At 41.9% G+C, this 15,392-nt stretch overlaps 1 protein-coding gene across 1 annotated transcript in view; it reads left to right on the top strand.

The window, feature by feature from the left end:
* robo3 (roundabout, axon guidance receptor, homolog 3 (Drosophila)) overlaps positions 1–7,231 on the top strand; it is a 96,460-nt gene extending 89,229 nt beyond the window's left edge. Inside the window, exons 25-27 of the mRNA XM_075486515.1 lie at positions 891–1,058; positions 3,325–3,467; positions 6,369–7,231. Of these exons, the coding sequence (XP_075342630.1) occupies positions 891–1,058; positions 3,325–3,467; positions 6,369–6,380 (323 nt within the window). The 3' untranslated portion in view covers positions 6,381–7,231. The remainder of the gene's footprint in view (positions 1–890; positions 1,059–3,324; positions 3,468–6,368) is intronic.
* Positions 7,232–15,392: the final 8,161 nt, after the last annotated feature.

The following is a 15,392-nucleotide window of genomic DNA, read 5'->3' on the forward strand; positions in this document are numbered from 1 at the left end:
AAGGGAAGAGCCACTTTTACGACAACATAATAAGTCCCCTTTTGCAAATATGCATTTCTACATATATAACATCCCACAAAAAAAGAAACAACACAGCCAATACATTTTCAATTAAGACCATATTTACCTTAATACTGGGATGAGCGGAAGCTGGCATGCATGTCCTTGACTTTCTTCATGTTGTATTTGTAGTTTGTTTTTGTAATCATAGTGAGACATTCAAGATGAGCATGGTTTTTGTGCTGGTGTTTACCCTTTTTTAATTAAAAACCAATCCATTGTGCCTGCATCTCGCCCCGGCTAAAGGAGCTAGCGTGCACTGCGGTCAAGTGTGACGGTGGTTTAAGCGGGCTGCGTTGCCAGGTTTAACAGTGTGCCCCCTTTTAGGAAACACCATTAAGCCTTAATTAATACTTAACAAAAATACACAATACTGTGCAGTATTCGCTGTGTGTTATTTGAAAAAATGTATTGTTATTGTTATAAGCTACTATGCGAGTGCGAGCCACCAATTAAAGCTTGAGGAGCCGCATGTGGCTCGCGAGCCGCGCAATGAGTATCTCTGGTTTAGATGTTTGGCAACATTGTGACTGAGTGCAGCTTTGGTACAAATCCAACATACACACAATCTGTTTTTTATGCACATGCTATATGTTTACAAAAAAAGGGTCTCAGAGGTCACACATCAGCACAACAAGCAGAACATTGTCGATGATTCAAATTCACACTTTTACTAAAGGAGAATAAGGCTGCGAGTAGTCAGGAGGTTCTCTCTTTCAATCTAAGACGAGCTATTATCTAACAGGCATTAGCCAGTCCAAGAAAAACTATCTGCATTACATTTGAAATATTCCTCATGCATGATCTTTTCCTCCACCTCTGGCTGTTAGACCTGCCCCCACCTCCGGCGCCCCCCCCAGATGAGGCCAGGCTGCAGGACCCCCAGGGGTGCGTGGAGGCAGGCGGCGGGGCAAACAGCACTCTGTCATCCCTGGAGAGAAGCGAATCAAGCACCAACAGCCACCAGCGGAAAGGCTCGGGACAAAGACGTGCCGACAGTAAGAAACAGCTTCTCCGAGTCTCGTAGTTCGGCCATGATGTCGGTTAAAGTTAGACGGATCAAATTTCACAGAGTTTAAGTCCATTCCTTACAGAGATTTGCAACGGGATCAAAAGACCCTATTTCTGTATATCTGGCTGAAATACTGTAAACAGAAGAAGCTTGTTCCACAGAATGCTTCAGCATGCCGTACTGCTGCACTGCAGAATTTGATCCTCCAGCATTACACAGTGAAGCCAAATGGAACTGACTGGAACATGTCATTCCTTATGAATGACTCTGCAGCATAAAGTTTGCGCAGGCACTCGCATTTCAACATGCTGGCTCTAAATAAAAGCACAAGGTGTGGCTACGGAAATCAAGGAATTCTGTAGCAATTTTTACTCTCTGTTAAACCTTTTTTTTCAATGACTTTCAGCTGTTTTTCAACCATCTGTCAGTAACACTTAAGTATCTAACTTCTGGTTGGATTAGGTATTTAGTAATTGATTTGAAATAACTATTTCAACTGTTACTATATAATTTAGGTATTTCCATCGATCCGTAACTTAAAGGGGTAGTTCACCTCTTTTGACATGAAGCTGTATGACATCCCATACTAGCAATATCGTTTATGAACATTTTCTTACCCCCTACTGCGTCCTGTGAGCCGAGTTCCAGCCTCGTTTTGGTGTTGACGAAAGTAGTCCGGCTAGTTGGCTGGGGTGTAAAAAATAAAGCGTTTTGCTTCTCAAAACAATATGCGTTCAAAAGAGTAATACATTTGCATCACAAAATCGTTCTCCAGGAAAAAGTCAGACCTCACAATCGCTTGGCGCTATTTTCTCTCCCTTCGTATCACTGCGTGCTGCCGCCTGCCGACAGCCGCGCCTGTTACGGTGTTTACTGCTCGGAAGCAGGCGGCTGCTCGGTCTGCACTTCGGCCTGCACGGTCTACACCGTGAAACAGGCGTGGTAGGCAGCAGCACGCTGTGATACGAAGGGAGAGAAAATAGCGGCCAACGATTTTGTGATGCAAATGTATTACTCTTTTGAACGCATATTGTTTTGAGAAGCAAAACGCTTTATTTTTGTGTCCCTAGCCAACTAGCCAGACTACTTTTGTCAACACCAACACGAGACTGGAACTCGGCTCACAGGACGCAGCGGGGGGTAAGAAAATGTTCATAAACTATATTGCTAGTATGGGATGTCATACAGCTTCATGTCAAAAGAGGCGAACTATCCCTTTAATATTAAAATTTTATTTCTTGTTACTTTTAGACTAAAAGGTTTCATCCCTTTTTTGTTCTCATTACATTTCAACACCCTATGCGATGTTTTTAACTGGTTGCTGCTTTACCGTTTTTTCGTACTGTTTCATTCCTTCCATTTAGCTTTGTATTGTTTTTCTAAATCAAACCATTTATGCATCGATCACCTGTTGTAAGAGTTCATCCAAGACGAGCCTCAAGTCTTGATTTGGAACATTTCTACTTCAGTTATCTCACTATCTTAGTTGTTTAACTCATTACTTACCTGGTAATTTTTCTCTTCTCTGGCTTGTTTCATGTCTTTCTCACTCTGTCTCAAACTGTATTGTTTGGGTGTTGCTTACTTAGCATGTGGACGTTTCAAAAGACATTAGCCACTGTGTAATTGTGCTGATGGGGTACAACACTGTAATCTAGCTGGGTTAATTGTAAGTTAAAAACTAAATGTGACTTCACTTTAGTGGGATTTCCGTTGTGATTGTTGTAATGTTGGGCCACACGTCGTGTGTTTGGAAATCTGTTGCAGGCTGTGTGAAATAATCAGAACCACAACATTTCACATAATAAATACTCTGTATGGTGTAAAAAAACGTCCCATATTGTATTATGATTCGGCCATTTTGCAATGCTTAGTGGGACTCCTTCTACTCATTAATCCAATCACATTTTAAAGTAGCAGAATATGGTTGAGTCAGCATGGTGAAGCAGCTTCATCTTTATTTGTAGGTGGTGCTCTCCCCCTTTTTTCTCATAGCGATGACTCAGGTGAAATCATTTTCCGTAAAATCCAGTCATTTTAAACCTCTAGCACAGTATTTACAGATTACAGAAGACAGAAATAGCTTGAATGAAAAATGTGTGACTGTGAGAGTTGAAGCATAAAAAGTATTGTAAAAAGTAAAGTTTATCTTCCCACAGAGAAACAGCCTTTTTAACAGCAGCCTTCAGCTGCTCCGGTGCAGGTCGTGGCTTTTAACCCCGTCTCCTCTCCTTTCGTCCTCGTCTCACCAGATGAGGAAGTGATGCCGTACAGCAGTAAGGGCGGCTACCTTTCGAGGAGTCAGATGTCGAGTAACTGCTCGACCACAGGGAGCTCCTCATCCAGAGGCTCCACCGGCTCTCGGGGGCTCAACTCTGCCAGAAAACACAACGAGGTAGAATACAGCGCTCTCATTTTTTATTTGATTTTTTATTTGATTTTATTTTTTTGTTGAATGCAGGAAAAAAACAAAAAAACTTCTTTCCTCAAATTGTTTAAATATTTGGTGCTTTCAGATGCTCTTGAACGTGGTTACAAAGCCATTTCCTGTCCACATATCTCCATTAAACAAACAATTATACGTGCGGGTCCCACACACACACCATCCACCTCTCAGGCTCCTACACACAGATCTACCATTACCGTCTAGTCAGTGAGCTTTACAGTAAGAAACAATTAAGCGTACACGCCCTGCACTCTCTCTGGAGTGCACTTCTGAGGGCACACTTCACGGTGGGAGCGCTCCTTTAAATGCACCCCCCTGCAGGCTCACGGGTGACGAGACGGTATCTTTTATGGCAGAGCAAGCTGTGCCAGTCGAACGGAAAGCTCTGCAGGGAGTTTCTGTTAGATAGACAACGCTTACAATGTTTGACTTAACAGGAGGTAGACAGTAAGCTGGCTGCCTGGAAGTATCATAACCGAGATACTGTTTTCATTCAGGGTCCTGTGTTGGTCGGTCAGTTGTTGGAAAAGATATTTTAAACTTTGTTGGATAAGGTGGTTTCGTTAGGATCGTTTAAAAATTCAAAAGTTGAATAGAAAGAGTAAGACCAACTTTGTCAGTATCTTTTCAACAAGCTGATATAACTGCAATGATGCCATGATCAATTCATTTCAAATATTCAGATTCAGCTCACTTGCAGTCTCCATTTCGGAGCTTCTATTTTCTTTTCACCGTTCCGTTTCAATTTATTTAAAAGAAAGTTTCCATTTTCACTACTAGTCTCCCCTTTTTTTTTTTTTTTTTTTTTGTTACCCATTTTTCATACATTATCTATGGGGGAAAAAAAATCTTTAACTTTAAATGCTGAATCGAAAACATTGAATGTCGAATTTCCGTGAAATTTGCTATATTTCTTTGGGTTTATTTACAAGTTAACTTTGAACTTCGATGGGCGTGCGCTTTTATTGCGTCTCTGTAGCTTCTTTCATGCTTTGCTTTAGAGCTGTAGTTGTTAAGTTTAAAGCTGCAACCCGAGGCGTCACCATAAAGCTGCTGCATGAAGAGACGGAAGAGGGACGGCGTTGTCAGGGGTCGGTTCTTAATGACGTGGGAATGTAGCAAAGCGGCTTGTAAAAGTGACAGTCACAGGCACAATTGCACTCTCCACTCGCTGTGCTCAGTCTCACAGACAGGGCTCCCTTGTATATCATGCCACCTCAGGTCACCCCCCCACGGAGCAGTAAGGAACACCCCCAGCCTGCGCTCCAAGTGCCCCCAGCTGACCCTAACTGGCCTTTTTCATGCCTTCCCAGGGACATGAAAGCACGACCCTCCCAGGCAATAAAGTTTGAGGTGTTTGTACAGGAAGCCCGGATTAGGTTACCTCTTCCTCATGTGGTGTTCCTGCCTGATATCTGCTGGCCTTTGACCCAGGCGGCCAGTCTGGGTCAGGAGACATCCTCTGGCCTGTTAAATCAGCTCTGGTGCTGAGAACCAAAGGATGGCTATATTACTGGCACTGAAAAGACTCCCAATTTACGAGAGGTCTGAATGAGGATTGTAGACTTGACAGTCAGCTCGGATTTAAGAGGACGTGTTAGCATGCGGCATCCCTGTTCTTCCGGAAACACGAAACCAAATAAATGTCTTCTCACATTATTCAGGCTGTTAGTTATCCCAAATTTGCAAACATCAAATATGACTTGACATGACTGCAGCATCATATTCTAAGACGGTGGTTCCCAACCTTTTTTTTTTTTTCTGGGCTTCCAGAGCTTTATTGGCATCCTTTTCCAGAACAATCAGTTGCACTTTTCCTAATGGCTCACTTTGAGCTTGCGTGCTTCTGTCCAGGGATGAGACGTAAATTGGCTTTTGTTTATATTGTATTAAAAAAAAAAGAATGGGAATATAACCTGGAATTGTTTTATTTTTTTAACCTTTGACAATCCAAATTTTTTTTGTTTTTCTTGGAAATATTTCTTTGAAACTCAAGTTTAGCCATAAGCTGAGCGAGGGCATCATCACAGCTGAAGTATTCCAGATCCTCCAGGGTCCAAATGCAAAGGTCCACTTTAATTCCTTTGATCAGGAAGTGTTGGACATTGGGAAATCAGGACTTAATTTGCCCTTGAAGCATGTTCATACACCGAATAATTCAGAACATAAATCGGTGCATAAAAATGCACGTACACTGCCAGATAGGACTGTTTAATCTGCCATGGAGATTGTAGCCCCCTGTCTGTGAATTTTTGTACAACGCTGTACTCCAGTTTGTGTATGAAGAGCGTGGTGTTTTACTCAGGACCCTGCATCCACTTGCTGGATTTCTTTTATTTCTTGCAATTCTTCTTCTTCAAAAAAAAAAAGAAGCACTTCTCCGTGCGATAACCAGTGTAGTTGTTTGATGTACTTCATCCTTGCACGGCCTTTAGATCATGACATTGGTAAATGTGTTGTGATGATGAATGCTTGCACAGCTAATATTGACAACCTCAGTTAAAAACCCTCGCAATCTTTGGCCGTCCCTTTAGGATACCGGGGGATCCCAGGTCGGGAAACACTGATCTAAGACACTTTTTGAAAGGAGATTTGTTTCAGTGACAGTTTTTCAATGCACTACACTCTATAACTACAAATGAAAATAAAGACTTCATATGAACAGAGGCTTTATTGTCTCAGTGATCACTTTGCTTTCATGAAATGACAATCTGAAGCTGGAGGACTGGCTTCAGAGGGGGTTCAGATCGCATGTCTTTTATGGAAAGAGCCTATTCTGATCTAGTAGAGTGAAGCGCTGCTACAGGACATTGATATTCACTGTTTGTAAATTTGTTTTTCTCCCTTTAGGCCATGAGATAAGTGTGGTTCTATTCGTGTACTGTACCTGGGATGCCTCAATCGCCCCTTCCCTCCATCTACCTACCATGGACACGATGAGCTAAACAAGAGGAGAAGCTAACAGTTTTCAAGAAGCTAGACTCATTACAGTGCCACTGCTGTGAAAGAAAGAAAGAACAGACTTTACATCCTAATTTTTGGTATACTATAATTATTTATGAGTTTAATTCACCCACCTTCCTTATTTTGTAAATAACTCCGTCTGAACTGTTCTTTTGTGGGATCTGGATACAGGGAAAGAGACATATATTGTATTTATGACGATAAAAAAAAAATCACAAATGTTAAAAAAAAAAAAAGTCTGTTATTATAACAAAAAAAAAAAAAAAAGAACATGTCTTCTTGAATGTGCCAACTTTTTTGTCAATATGTATACTTTTTGGAAAAGCATTAACTACTGTTGCACTCTTGTTGTGATGGCAAAACAACAGAAAATATGAAGCACAAAGTGTGTTTGTCGGTTAAGAGGGGAGGTCGGAAAAGCCAAAACGAACCCGGAAAGGACGCCTGCGGCCCGAGCGCTTTCCCGCCGGGATCCCTGCACCTGTGTTGTCCGTTACGAATGTCATACTTTTCTATGTTTCCTCTTGATTCTCTGCAGCGGTGTGAAAGCTGACAGACAGGCTTTATGAAAGTTTGATTGTAACCCCTCTTGGTCCCCTCCCCATGTCCATCTGAGAGACTGTTTGCTGCAGTTATGAGCTCAAATTTTCATATACTCCTAAAAAAACGAACAAAAAAAAATGTCTGTGAACTGACTTTTGTACTCTTGTTGTTTTGTAAATGTACAATAAAATACATTTGCTGATCAACGCTTATGATTGTATTCTTTCGAGCGGCTTCAAGACGGCTCGTTACGCAAACCCATTACCCAGACAACACCATCCTCGCACTGAAGTGGAAGCAGCAGCATCATGTTGTGGAGATGTTTGTCATCAGCAGGGCTTGAGAAATTCATTAGAACTGAAGGAGTAAGGTTCATACTGCTAAAGCAACACTGAAGTGGTTTCTGGGGAAACGTTTAAATGTGGCACAGAATAGTCCAAGCCTGGATCTCAACCCTACTAAAAATCTGTGCCATGACCAACCATTCTCCTGCATGGGCCTACCGGTAGTGAAGCCCCGGACTCAACAGCATAGAGGAACTAAGAGAATGAAAAGTTTTTGCCTGACTTTGTGTGATAACATACTTTCAAGTGTTGTCTGTGTGTTTCTGCTTGCCAATGAAATATACAACCCCTGGGAAAAAATGATGGACTCATCGCGCCACCTTTTTTGTACATTTTTGTTAGTTAGAAAATAAATCACAGATATGACACGGAACAGTTTTATTTGACAGGTGAACATTTTTGCTTTTTAAAACACTTTTATTTCCAGATGATGTTGAGGAAATATTAAGGAATCGCTCAAACAGGAGGAAAGATTATGGACTCGTAGCATAACTCGCATTTCTAAAACAAATACCTGCACAAGTTTTGATATGCATCGGAGTTCACGGTTAAAAGAGAGCGCTTGCAGAGCTTTAATCAGAATCAGAATAACTTTATTAATCCCTTGCGGGAAATTCCTTTGTTGCAGTGCTCTCATTACAGGAAAAAGAAAAGATTAATGAGAATAAGATAGGGAAAAAATAAAAATATCAATATATACAAAAATACAATAAACAGTATTTACTATGCTACTCAGTAGCTAATTATTATTGTTATTGCACATGACCGGGTTATTGCACATGGTGAAATAATGTCAGACACTGAGCTGTTGCACATAATTGATTGGTCCCAAAAAAAGACCTGTTCTTGGAAAAGATGAAAAAGATTAGAAATCTTGTTTCAGGGAGGAAATTCGACTCAGAGTGTGGCAAAAGATGTCGGTTGTTCCCAGTCAGCCTTGTCTACAATTTGGAAACTGAAAGCAAAATGATTGAAAATAGAAAATGCAAAACAAAAGAAATGATAAAACAAATGGGCAGAACTGAGTGAACTGTAAGAAAGCAGCTGAAGGAAATGGGACAAAATGTAAACCATCACTAACACCTTAAGGGAAGAAAACAAGGGTTACAGCGGGCTAAAGAGAAGCAGTCCTGGACTGTGGATGATTGGATGAAAGTGATTCTCAGAGATGAAGCTCCAATCTGTAGTCGACAAGGAGATGATGCTGGAACTTTAGTTTGGTGAAGGTCAAAATGAAACATTGAAAGATCATTGTCTGAAGAAAACAAACACATTTCCAAAATCATTGATGATATGGTTTTGATATCAGGTAAAGTCTGGGGAGATGGGAGACATTACCTCGACAGTAAATGCGCAGGAGGACACTGACATTTTGGACACTTTTCTCATCACATCAGTTGAAAGGAGTTGTTGAAAGTCTTTTCTTCAGAAAAGACTCAATCAACTCAATGACACAGCCAGCAAACAGTCCTGATCTCAATCCAACTGAAAATTTATGGAGTAAATATGGTGGGAAAATGGTCAATGACTAAGGCTCCATTGTTTTTTCATGAGAGAAGTGAACAAAGATCATGATTCCATAATTTTCCCTTTACTTCATCTAAAAAATAATTAAATAAATAAATACGTAAAGCAACAATTATAATCATGATTTCATTTGATTTTCTCGGTACATTTCACAAAGCCATAATGTTAATGTTTTAAATAAAATAGTTTTGTGTCATATCTGTGTTTTGTTAATTTTCTTTACTTCTCCCGTGTTCGGACATACAGGAACTCGGGGCTATTTCCCTTAGTCCCTATAACCATTTCAGCTCCTTCTCCGAGGTCGGGTCTTTTCATGGTTCTATAGAACGCATCTGACGGAGGTGTGTGGTGGTCGGTAGCTACGCCCCATGTCATGCTATCACGGCTGAAATGTTTCATCATACCACACAGACAGAACCGGCGGGTGTTTAATAAGTTAAACTTACACTGGTCTCATTTGTCTGCAGCGCTCTGCTCTCCTTTCTTCCTGCATGAAATGAAAAAGTATCGTCTCCTGACTCTCTCTGTGAGCTTTTCCAGCCTCGATATTAGACGCCTGATGTGATTGTCCATGATTAATATCACCATCATGCAGACCATAAACACGGTGGCCTCCCCGCTCTCCATATTAGCTTCTTTGTGGTGTTTTTTCTTCTCTCCTTACTTTTACCGGGTTTTGTTTTGTTTTGTTTTGTTGTTGAATGTGGCGCTAAACGGCTAAAGTAACACGTCACTGACGCACACGGCTGCGCGCGGCGCATCAGTCCCGACTCGTGCGAATGCAGACTGAAACAGTTCCGCTGGGGAAGGACAGTTATCAGAACGAAATTTGAGTAGGACAGTTCTGATAACTGCGTTCTTATAACTACTCTGTCCAAAACCGGCTAATGTAACTTCTCAAAAAGCCCACTATGGAGCTCCCCCTACAGGCTTGGAGGTAATGTACGGTTACACTGTCGTAAATACAACACCCTTTCGCTTTCACGTTTCACGTTTGTTGACGAACCGGCGAGGAGTCAGAAGGTGCAAGCTATGTCGACCGAGAAGGTAAGAGTAATCAAATGTACCTGGGAGCGTGAGAGGGGTCTACTTGTTTTTTCGGTAGGTGTGCCAGAAAGCAAGTCGAAGTACTTCCGCTCAGCTCCCGGGCCGATTCAGCAAAGTTACATAGCGCAGTTTTTCCAACTCAGACCCCCGAAGGGAATAGGAGACAGGCCAATCGTAATATTAAAAGTCATTCTAGCCGCACAATTTTTTTCAAGCTGTTATTTTAAGGTAAAAATGTTACATAGTATTCCTTTACGGGTATAAGTTAATTTACAAAGGAGTCAAAGTTCTTGTACTTAGTGTTGACTTTGTGGGTCTAATTACTCATGCATTGCATGCTAAGGTTTTCTGTTTTTAAGGTTATGGTTCTGTTTAACTACTAACATGAGCAGACTTCAGCTCAGAAAAACACCCAGATGAAATAAGAACGTGGGGGAAAAAAAATAAATAGGACTCGTGGAACAAAGTTCCAGAGTGATGAAACCAAAATCAACAATATGTGAAGAGTAAAGTGGAAAAAAACAGCTCATATCCAATACCACAGCACCTCAACTCTAAAAACCCGGTGTTGCTTTTGTTGTACGGCCTCCAGTGGGCCTGGCATATGGACACTGATGAATTCAGAGCTGTACACGAGGTTAATTTTTGTCATTGGCCCACATTCCATAATTCGGGAAGAACACTCCTGAACGTAAACCCAGTGAAGAACCTTTCAGCCTGAAGAGGCTGGATATTTCAAACTTTCAGTCTCAATTAGCCAACCGATTAAAGCCAGATTAAAGGATGAGACCCCACAGCAGGAAGTGTAGATGGCGTCTGCAATGATGGCTTCGGTTCACATCAGGAGGAAAGATGAAAAGTGCAGTCGGTGTCTTTGTCTGCTACAAAGGAACCTCCACCATATATTCAATGCGCATCTCTCCAATTGCTTTTGAACCCCTACAATGAGTGGGGTTACATGGCACTGAAATGATCGGATAATTGGCTAAATTACAATGAGATTGAGTTATTAAGTGCATGACACCTTAATCTGACAAGAAATTGGATCGGATACTACTCGCGATCGGATTAAGACCCCGAGATAACTCGGTTGAAAGTCAAAATAAACGTGTTGCAGACGGGTGAAGCTCGTGGTGAATTAGACTTTGCGTTCTGCACATGCTCAAAATTTTTTCCCGGGGTCGGGAACCGGAAGTCGGAAGAGACGATATTACTGTTGTAGTCGCCAGAAAGAAAAATACCGCGATGGAAAATGCGCCGTTGTGCATCACGTTTGTGCAATAAGCAGCTCATCACAAACGAAATATAGAGGGACGTAGCTTCATCTTGCTCTTCATTTGCCATTTTCTCGAATGCCTGAGTTTGGTGGTGAATCGGTCAACCGGAAGTGGCTCTATTAGCAATAGTTGAAATAGGTACAGCGCCACCTATCGTATCGGAGTAGGCAAGGCAATTTTATTCATAGAGCACAATTCGTACACAAGGCAATTCAAAGTGCTTCACAGCTACATAAAATCACAAGAAGGCAATAAAATCATTAAAAAGAAATGAAAAAATAATAAAAATTTTAAAAACATGACATGCTTTGTGCCTCTGATCCGATTCATTCACCGCCATATATCCAAGGATAATTACCCTTGCTCAACTCATTCTTATTGGAATTTAGCCAATTATCTGATCCTTTCAGTGCCATGTAACTGCACTGACTTTTTGCAGGCCAACACGTTGCTCACCGCATTTCCATCCGATTGTGATGAAAATTCGAATCAAACTTCTGAAAAGTTGGTTTAAAGAAAATGTGCATCAGGCTTAATTGCCATCATCTGATCAGGCGTGTATAATAGAGCGGAGCGGCTGTAATAAGTAGCGCAGCAGGTGATAACCTGAGATAAAGAAAAACAAACAAAGCCAGGGCCATATGTGAAGGAAAAACGGAGACAGGTGTTGTGAATATTTTTTAATATCAACAAGTATCGGACGTCTTTATCGTCTAGAAGCAGAAGCAGCTGATTGTTCATGTGATCTGTCGTGTAAGTAAAGTCAGAATAGAGTCATATTTAAAGTTTCTCCTCTACCGCACATCCATGATCCACAGTGCAGTTTCAACCTGAGCATCAGAAAAGTTAGATGGAAACACGTCTACGTCCTCGTCGCCAGTTGACCGAATTAGTCCACTTTTGTTCAACCTGCACCAACCGGTCTGCAACATGTTGGTGGAGTTAAATGAACTATTGGCATATATTTCACGGTCTCAACATTTTGTACGCGTCTTTATTCAATACAAAAATGGCTGCAAATGATGAGCAAATGATTGCATTTGGTTTTTATGTAAAAACCTGCACAGCATCCAACTCGGAAGTATTTCACTGATTCAAAAACAACGAGCTCAGTTCTCTGCAACACTGCAGCAGATTCCCACTTTCAATAAGTTCTTGCTCAAAGCACAACTTCTCAAAAGTTAGGTACATTTGCAGCGTGGCCTTGAACATCCTTTTTAGATAGACCTGCTGCCTGGAAACAAAAACAAAACCCTGCCTCAAAAGGCCCTTATTCTCCCTCCAAATTCACATTGCACCTGGATGAGTGCCGTACGCACCGAGGAGCGTGAAACTGGCAGAGCTCTGACAGGGCACCGCTCTCTCCCTCCCGCTGTCCGCCTGAGACGAGGCATGGGTTACCCTCCGGTGCTCTACAAGACTGAGCCGCAATGTACACAAAACCCTCGGACTCACAGGTACACTCTCAGCTGCGCACGAGTAGCCGAGAGTGTGTTTGTGCTGTCAGAGCTCTGTGATCGGCTGAAAGGGGAACGATAATGTGCTTTATCGCAGTCCACAGGCAGACACGCGGGGGGAAGTGGAGGCAGAGCGAAAATACTACAACCATCTTCTCGGTATAAGCAGGTGGTGGGTGGGTTATATTTGTCTAGATGGTTTCTGGATGGGCCTCTTTCATGTTGTTCTCTGTTACACTTCAGATAAATTGGATTCAGTTCAACAAGGTGTGGAGAGTCCTACAGTTTATATACTATACGAGGACCTGGATAATTCAGTTCAGACCTGATTTCACAGAACAACACTGCACCACCATGTATTCGTTTGGAAATATAGAACACACGATCGTGGCTTATGTAACTCAAAGTATTGATTTTAAAACGATAAAAAAAACGGAGGGGAAACATTGCTTGGCCCACCCACTCATCCATCCTGACCTTAGGTAGCTATTCCTAGCCTGGAAATTTAAATTTTTTTTTTTTTTTTTGATTTAACAAAAAAAAAGACAACACTCAGAGACAGATTTATCTTTCTCTGTTTTTGTATCCTAACTGAACCCACCATCAAACTACACATGAAGCAGCTCAAACTTTAAATCAAGGGTGAGACAAATGAACCAATTGCAGATTTATTTCAAACTTATTTTCAAATTTAAGTTTGTGTTAAGTCTTAGCCTCAGTGAATGGTCATAAAGGAATTAGATTCATTCACTTTATTTCCTTAAAGGATTAAAAGCTGCTTGTCCGACACCAACTGAATGTGCTGTATCAGTAATCCTTCATTGTTTTGTTTGGACCATCATCACGATGTGGAATGAAACAAGCCCAGAACAAGCAAGACAATGGGAAGATTTACGTTACTGACCTTCTGCAGCGTGACCCAGCCCCCCTTACCCTTTGCATATCTCCCATTTCCCTCTATCCTCCCATCCCGCCCTTCTTTTCTCTCTCTGAGCTATTAATCACCTCACTCATTCATTCGGCGGGTGTCACGGCTGAAACGCCCACCAGGCCTGGAGGAAGAGGGGGCCCCGAGAGCAGTGGGAAGAGGTGGAGAGAAGAAGGAGGGATGGAAAGAGAGGCGATGGCGTTGTTTAAGGCCCCGCTCCCTCATTCCAAAATGGATCACGCCAATTTCCATGTTAATTTGTTTTGTGACAGGGAGAGATGGATGTTTGTGACTTTTTGGCTGATATCATGCATGCATAAGGGAGCTAAAATGAAGCCATTATGTAGGCGGCTAAGGCCACTAAAGGTCGGAGGTAGATTACTGTGTGGGTAGTGACAAAACATTTAACATTCAGTTAATGTTACAGAAGGATGAATAGAGGCTAAAACAATGAACAGTCAGTGAAGTGCCAAAAAACATTTGAGAAAGCACATTTTGTGAACACTGGGAATGCTGCATTTTGGCAAATTTCGATTTGGGTTGACTTTTTTTTTGTGGTGGTCGAGGAGCTGCTGGAAATGAATGTCAGTGATTGTCTTCACAAAGACGTGCGTATGTGTGTGTGTGTGTGTGTGTGTGTGTGTGTGCAGGAGCTCTGGCTGCGTGACTGACAGAGCAATACCAAACCACGTCACCCATATGGCTGTTATTGATTTCCAGTTAATTGAATGATTACCACTTTAGCATGCAACACCTCAGCTAACTGCTGCTGTCAGTCGGTGTAAATGCGTCTCAGCCACCTGAGCCCGAACACAAACAGCAGCTCATGCTTCACACTCATATCTGTGTCCAGTGCTGCTGCTTGTTTTTGCAATTTGTACCTCACTCAAGTGAACAAATCACTTGTCACTGTGACTATTTTCTCTTCAGTTTAGATTATAGTTATTATGGTCTGGTAACGCATGTGTCGACACAGTAACTTGCCCACGAGTTCACGTATGACAAATGGTGGATTTAAACGTCCGTCATATCCCAGCTTCCTTAGCACGAGGGGCCAAATAGCCAAAACATCTATGGCCGGTTAAGAATCCCAATTACACTATGCATATCTGTGTGCTGTGGGAGGAAGTCCACGCAGCCATACATCTAAAACAGGCAAACCCCACTCAGCAAAGCCACATTAGAAGTCAAACCAGAAACCTTCAGACAGAGAGGTGCCTCACAGGGATTTGAACATGATCTCAGCTGACTCATATCCACGCAGGCATGGATATGCTACGTTCAGGGTAACAAAGAAAAAAAATCATCTGCTTCTTACCAGGTCTTTAAATGAGGTAAATGCAACCTCAGATGAACAGCAACACATGACATGTTACACCGTGTCTTTATCTATTTTACAAAAACTAAACCAAAATGCAGAAACGGTGCGTGTCCACATGTCCACCCTGTGGTGGGGTCTACAGCATGTTTAACCACCTTTAGCAACACTTTGATTCTTTTCTTTTTCTTTTGTAGATTTGCTGCTGTGTTTGGGATCATTGTCCTGTTGCAGCCGAGCTTTAGCTGTCAGACAGATGGCCTGACATTTGACTCTAGAATACTTTGGTAAACAGAGGAGTTCATGGTGGAACGTGACTGCAAGGTGTCCAGGTCCTGTGGCTGCAGAACAAGCCCAGACCATCAGCCCTCCACCACCGTGCTTGTCAGTTGGTATGAGGTGTTTGTGCTGATATGCTGTGTTTGGATTTCTCCAAACATGCTGATATGCATTATGAGCAAACATCTCC

The sequence above is a fragment of the Odontesthes bonariensis genome, chromosome 16, assembly GCF_027942865.1.
Source record: "Odontesthes bonariensis isolate fOdoBon6 chromosome 16, fOdoBon6.hap1, whole genome shotgun sequence".
NCBI lineage: Eukaryota > Metazoa > Chordata > Actinopteri > Atheriniformes > Atherinopsidae > Odontesthes > Odontesthes bonariensis.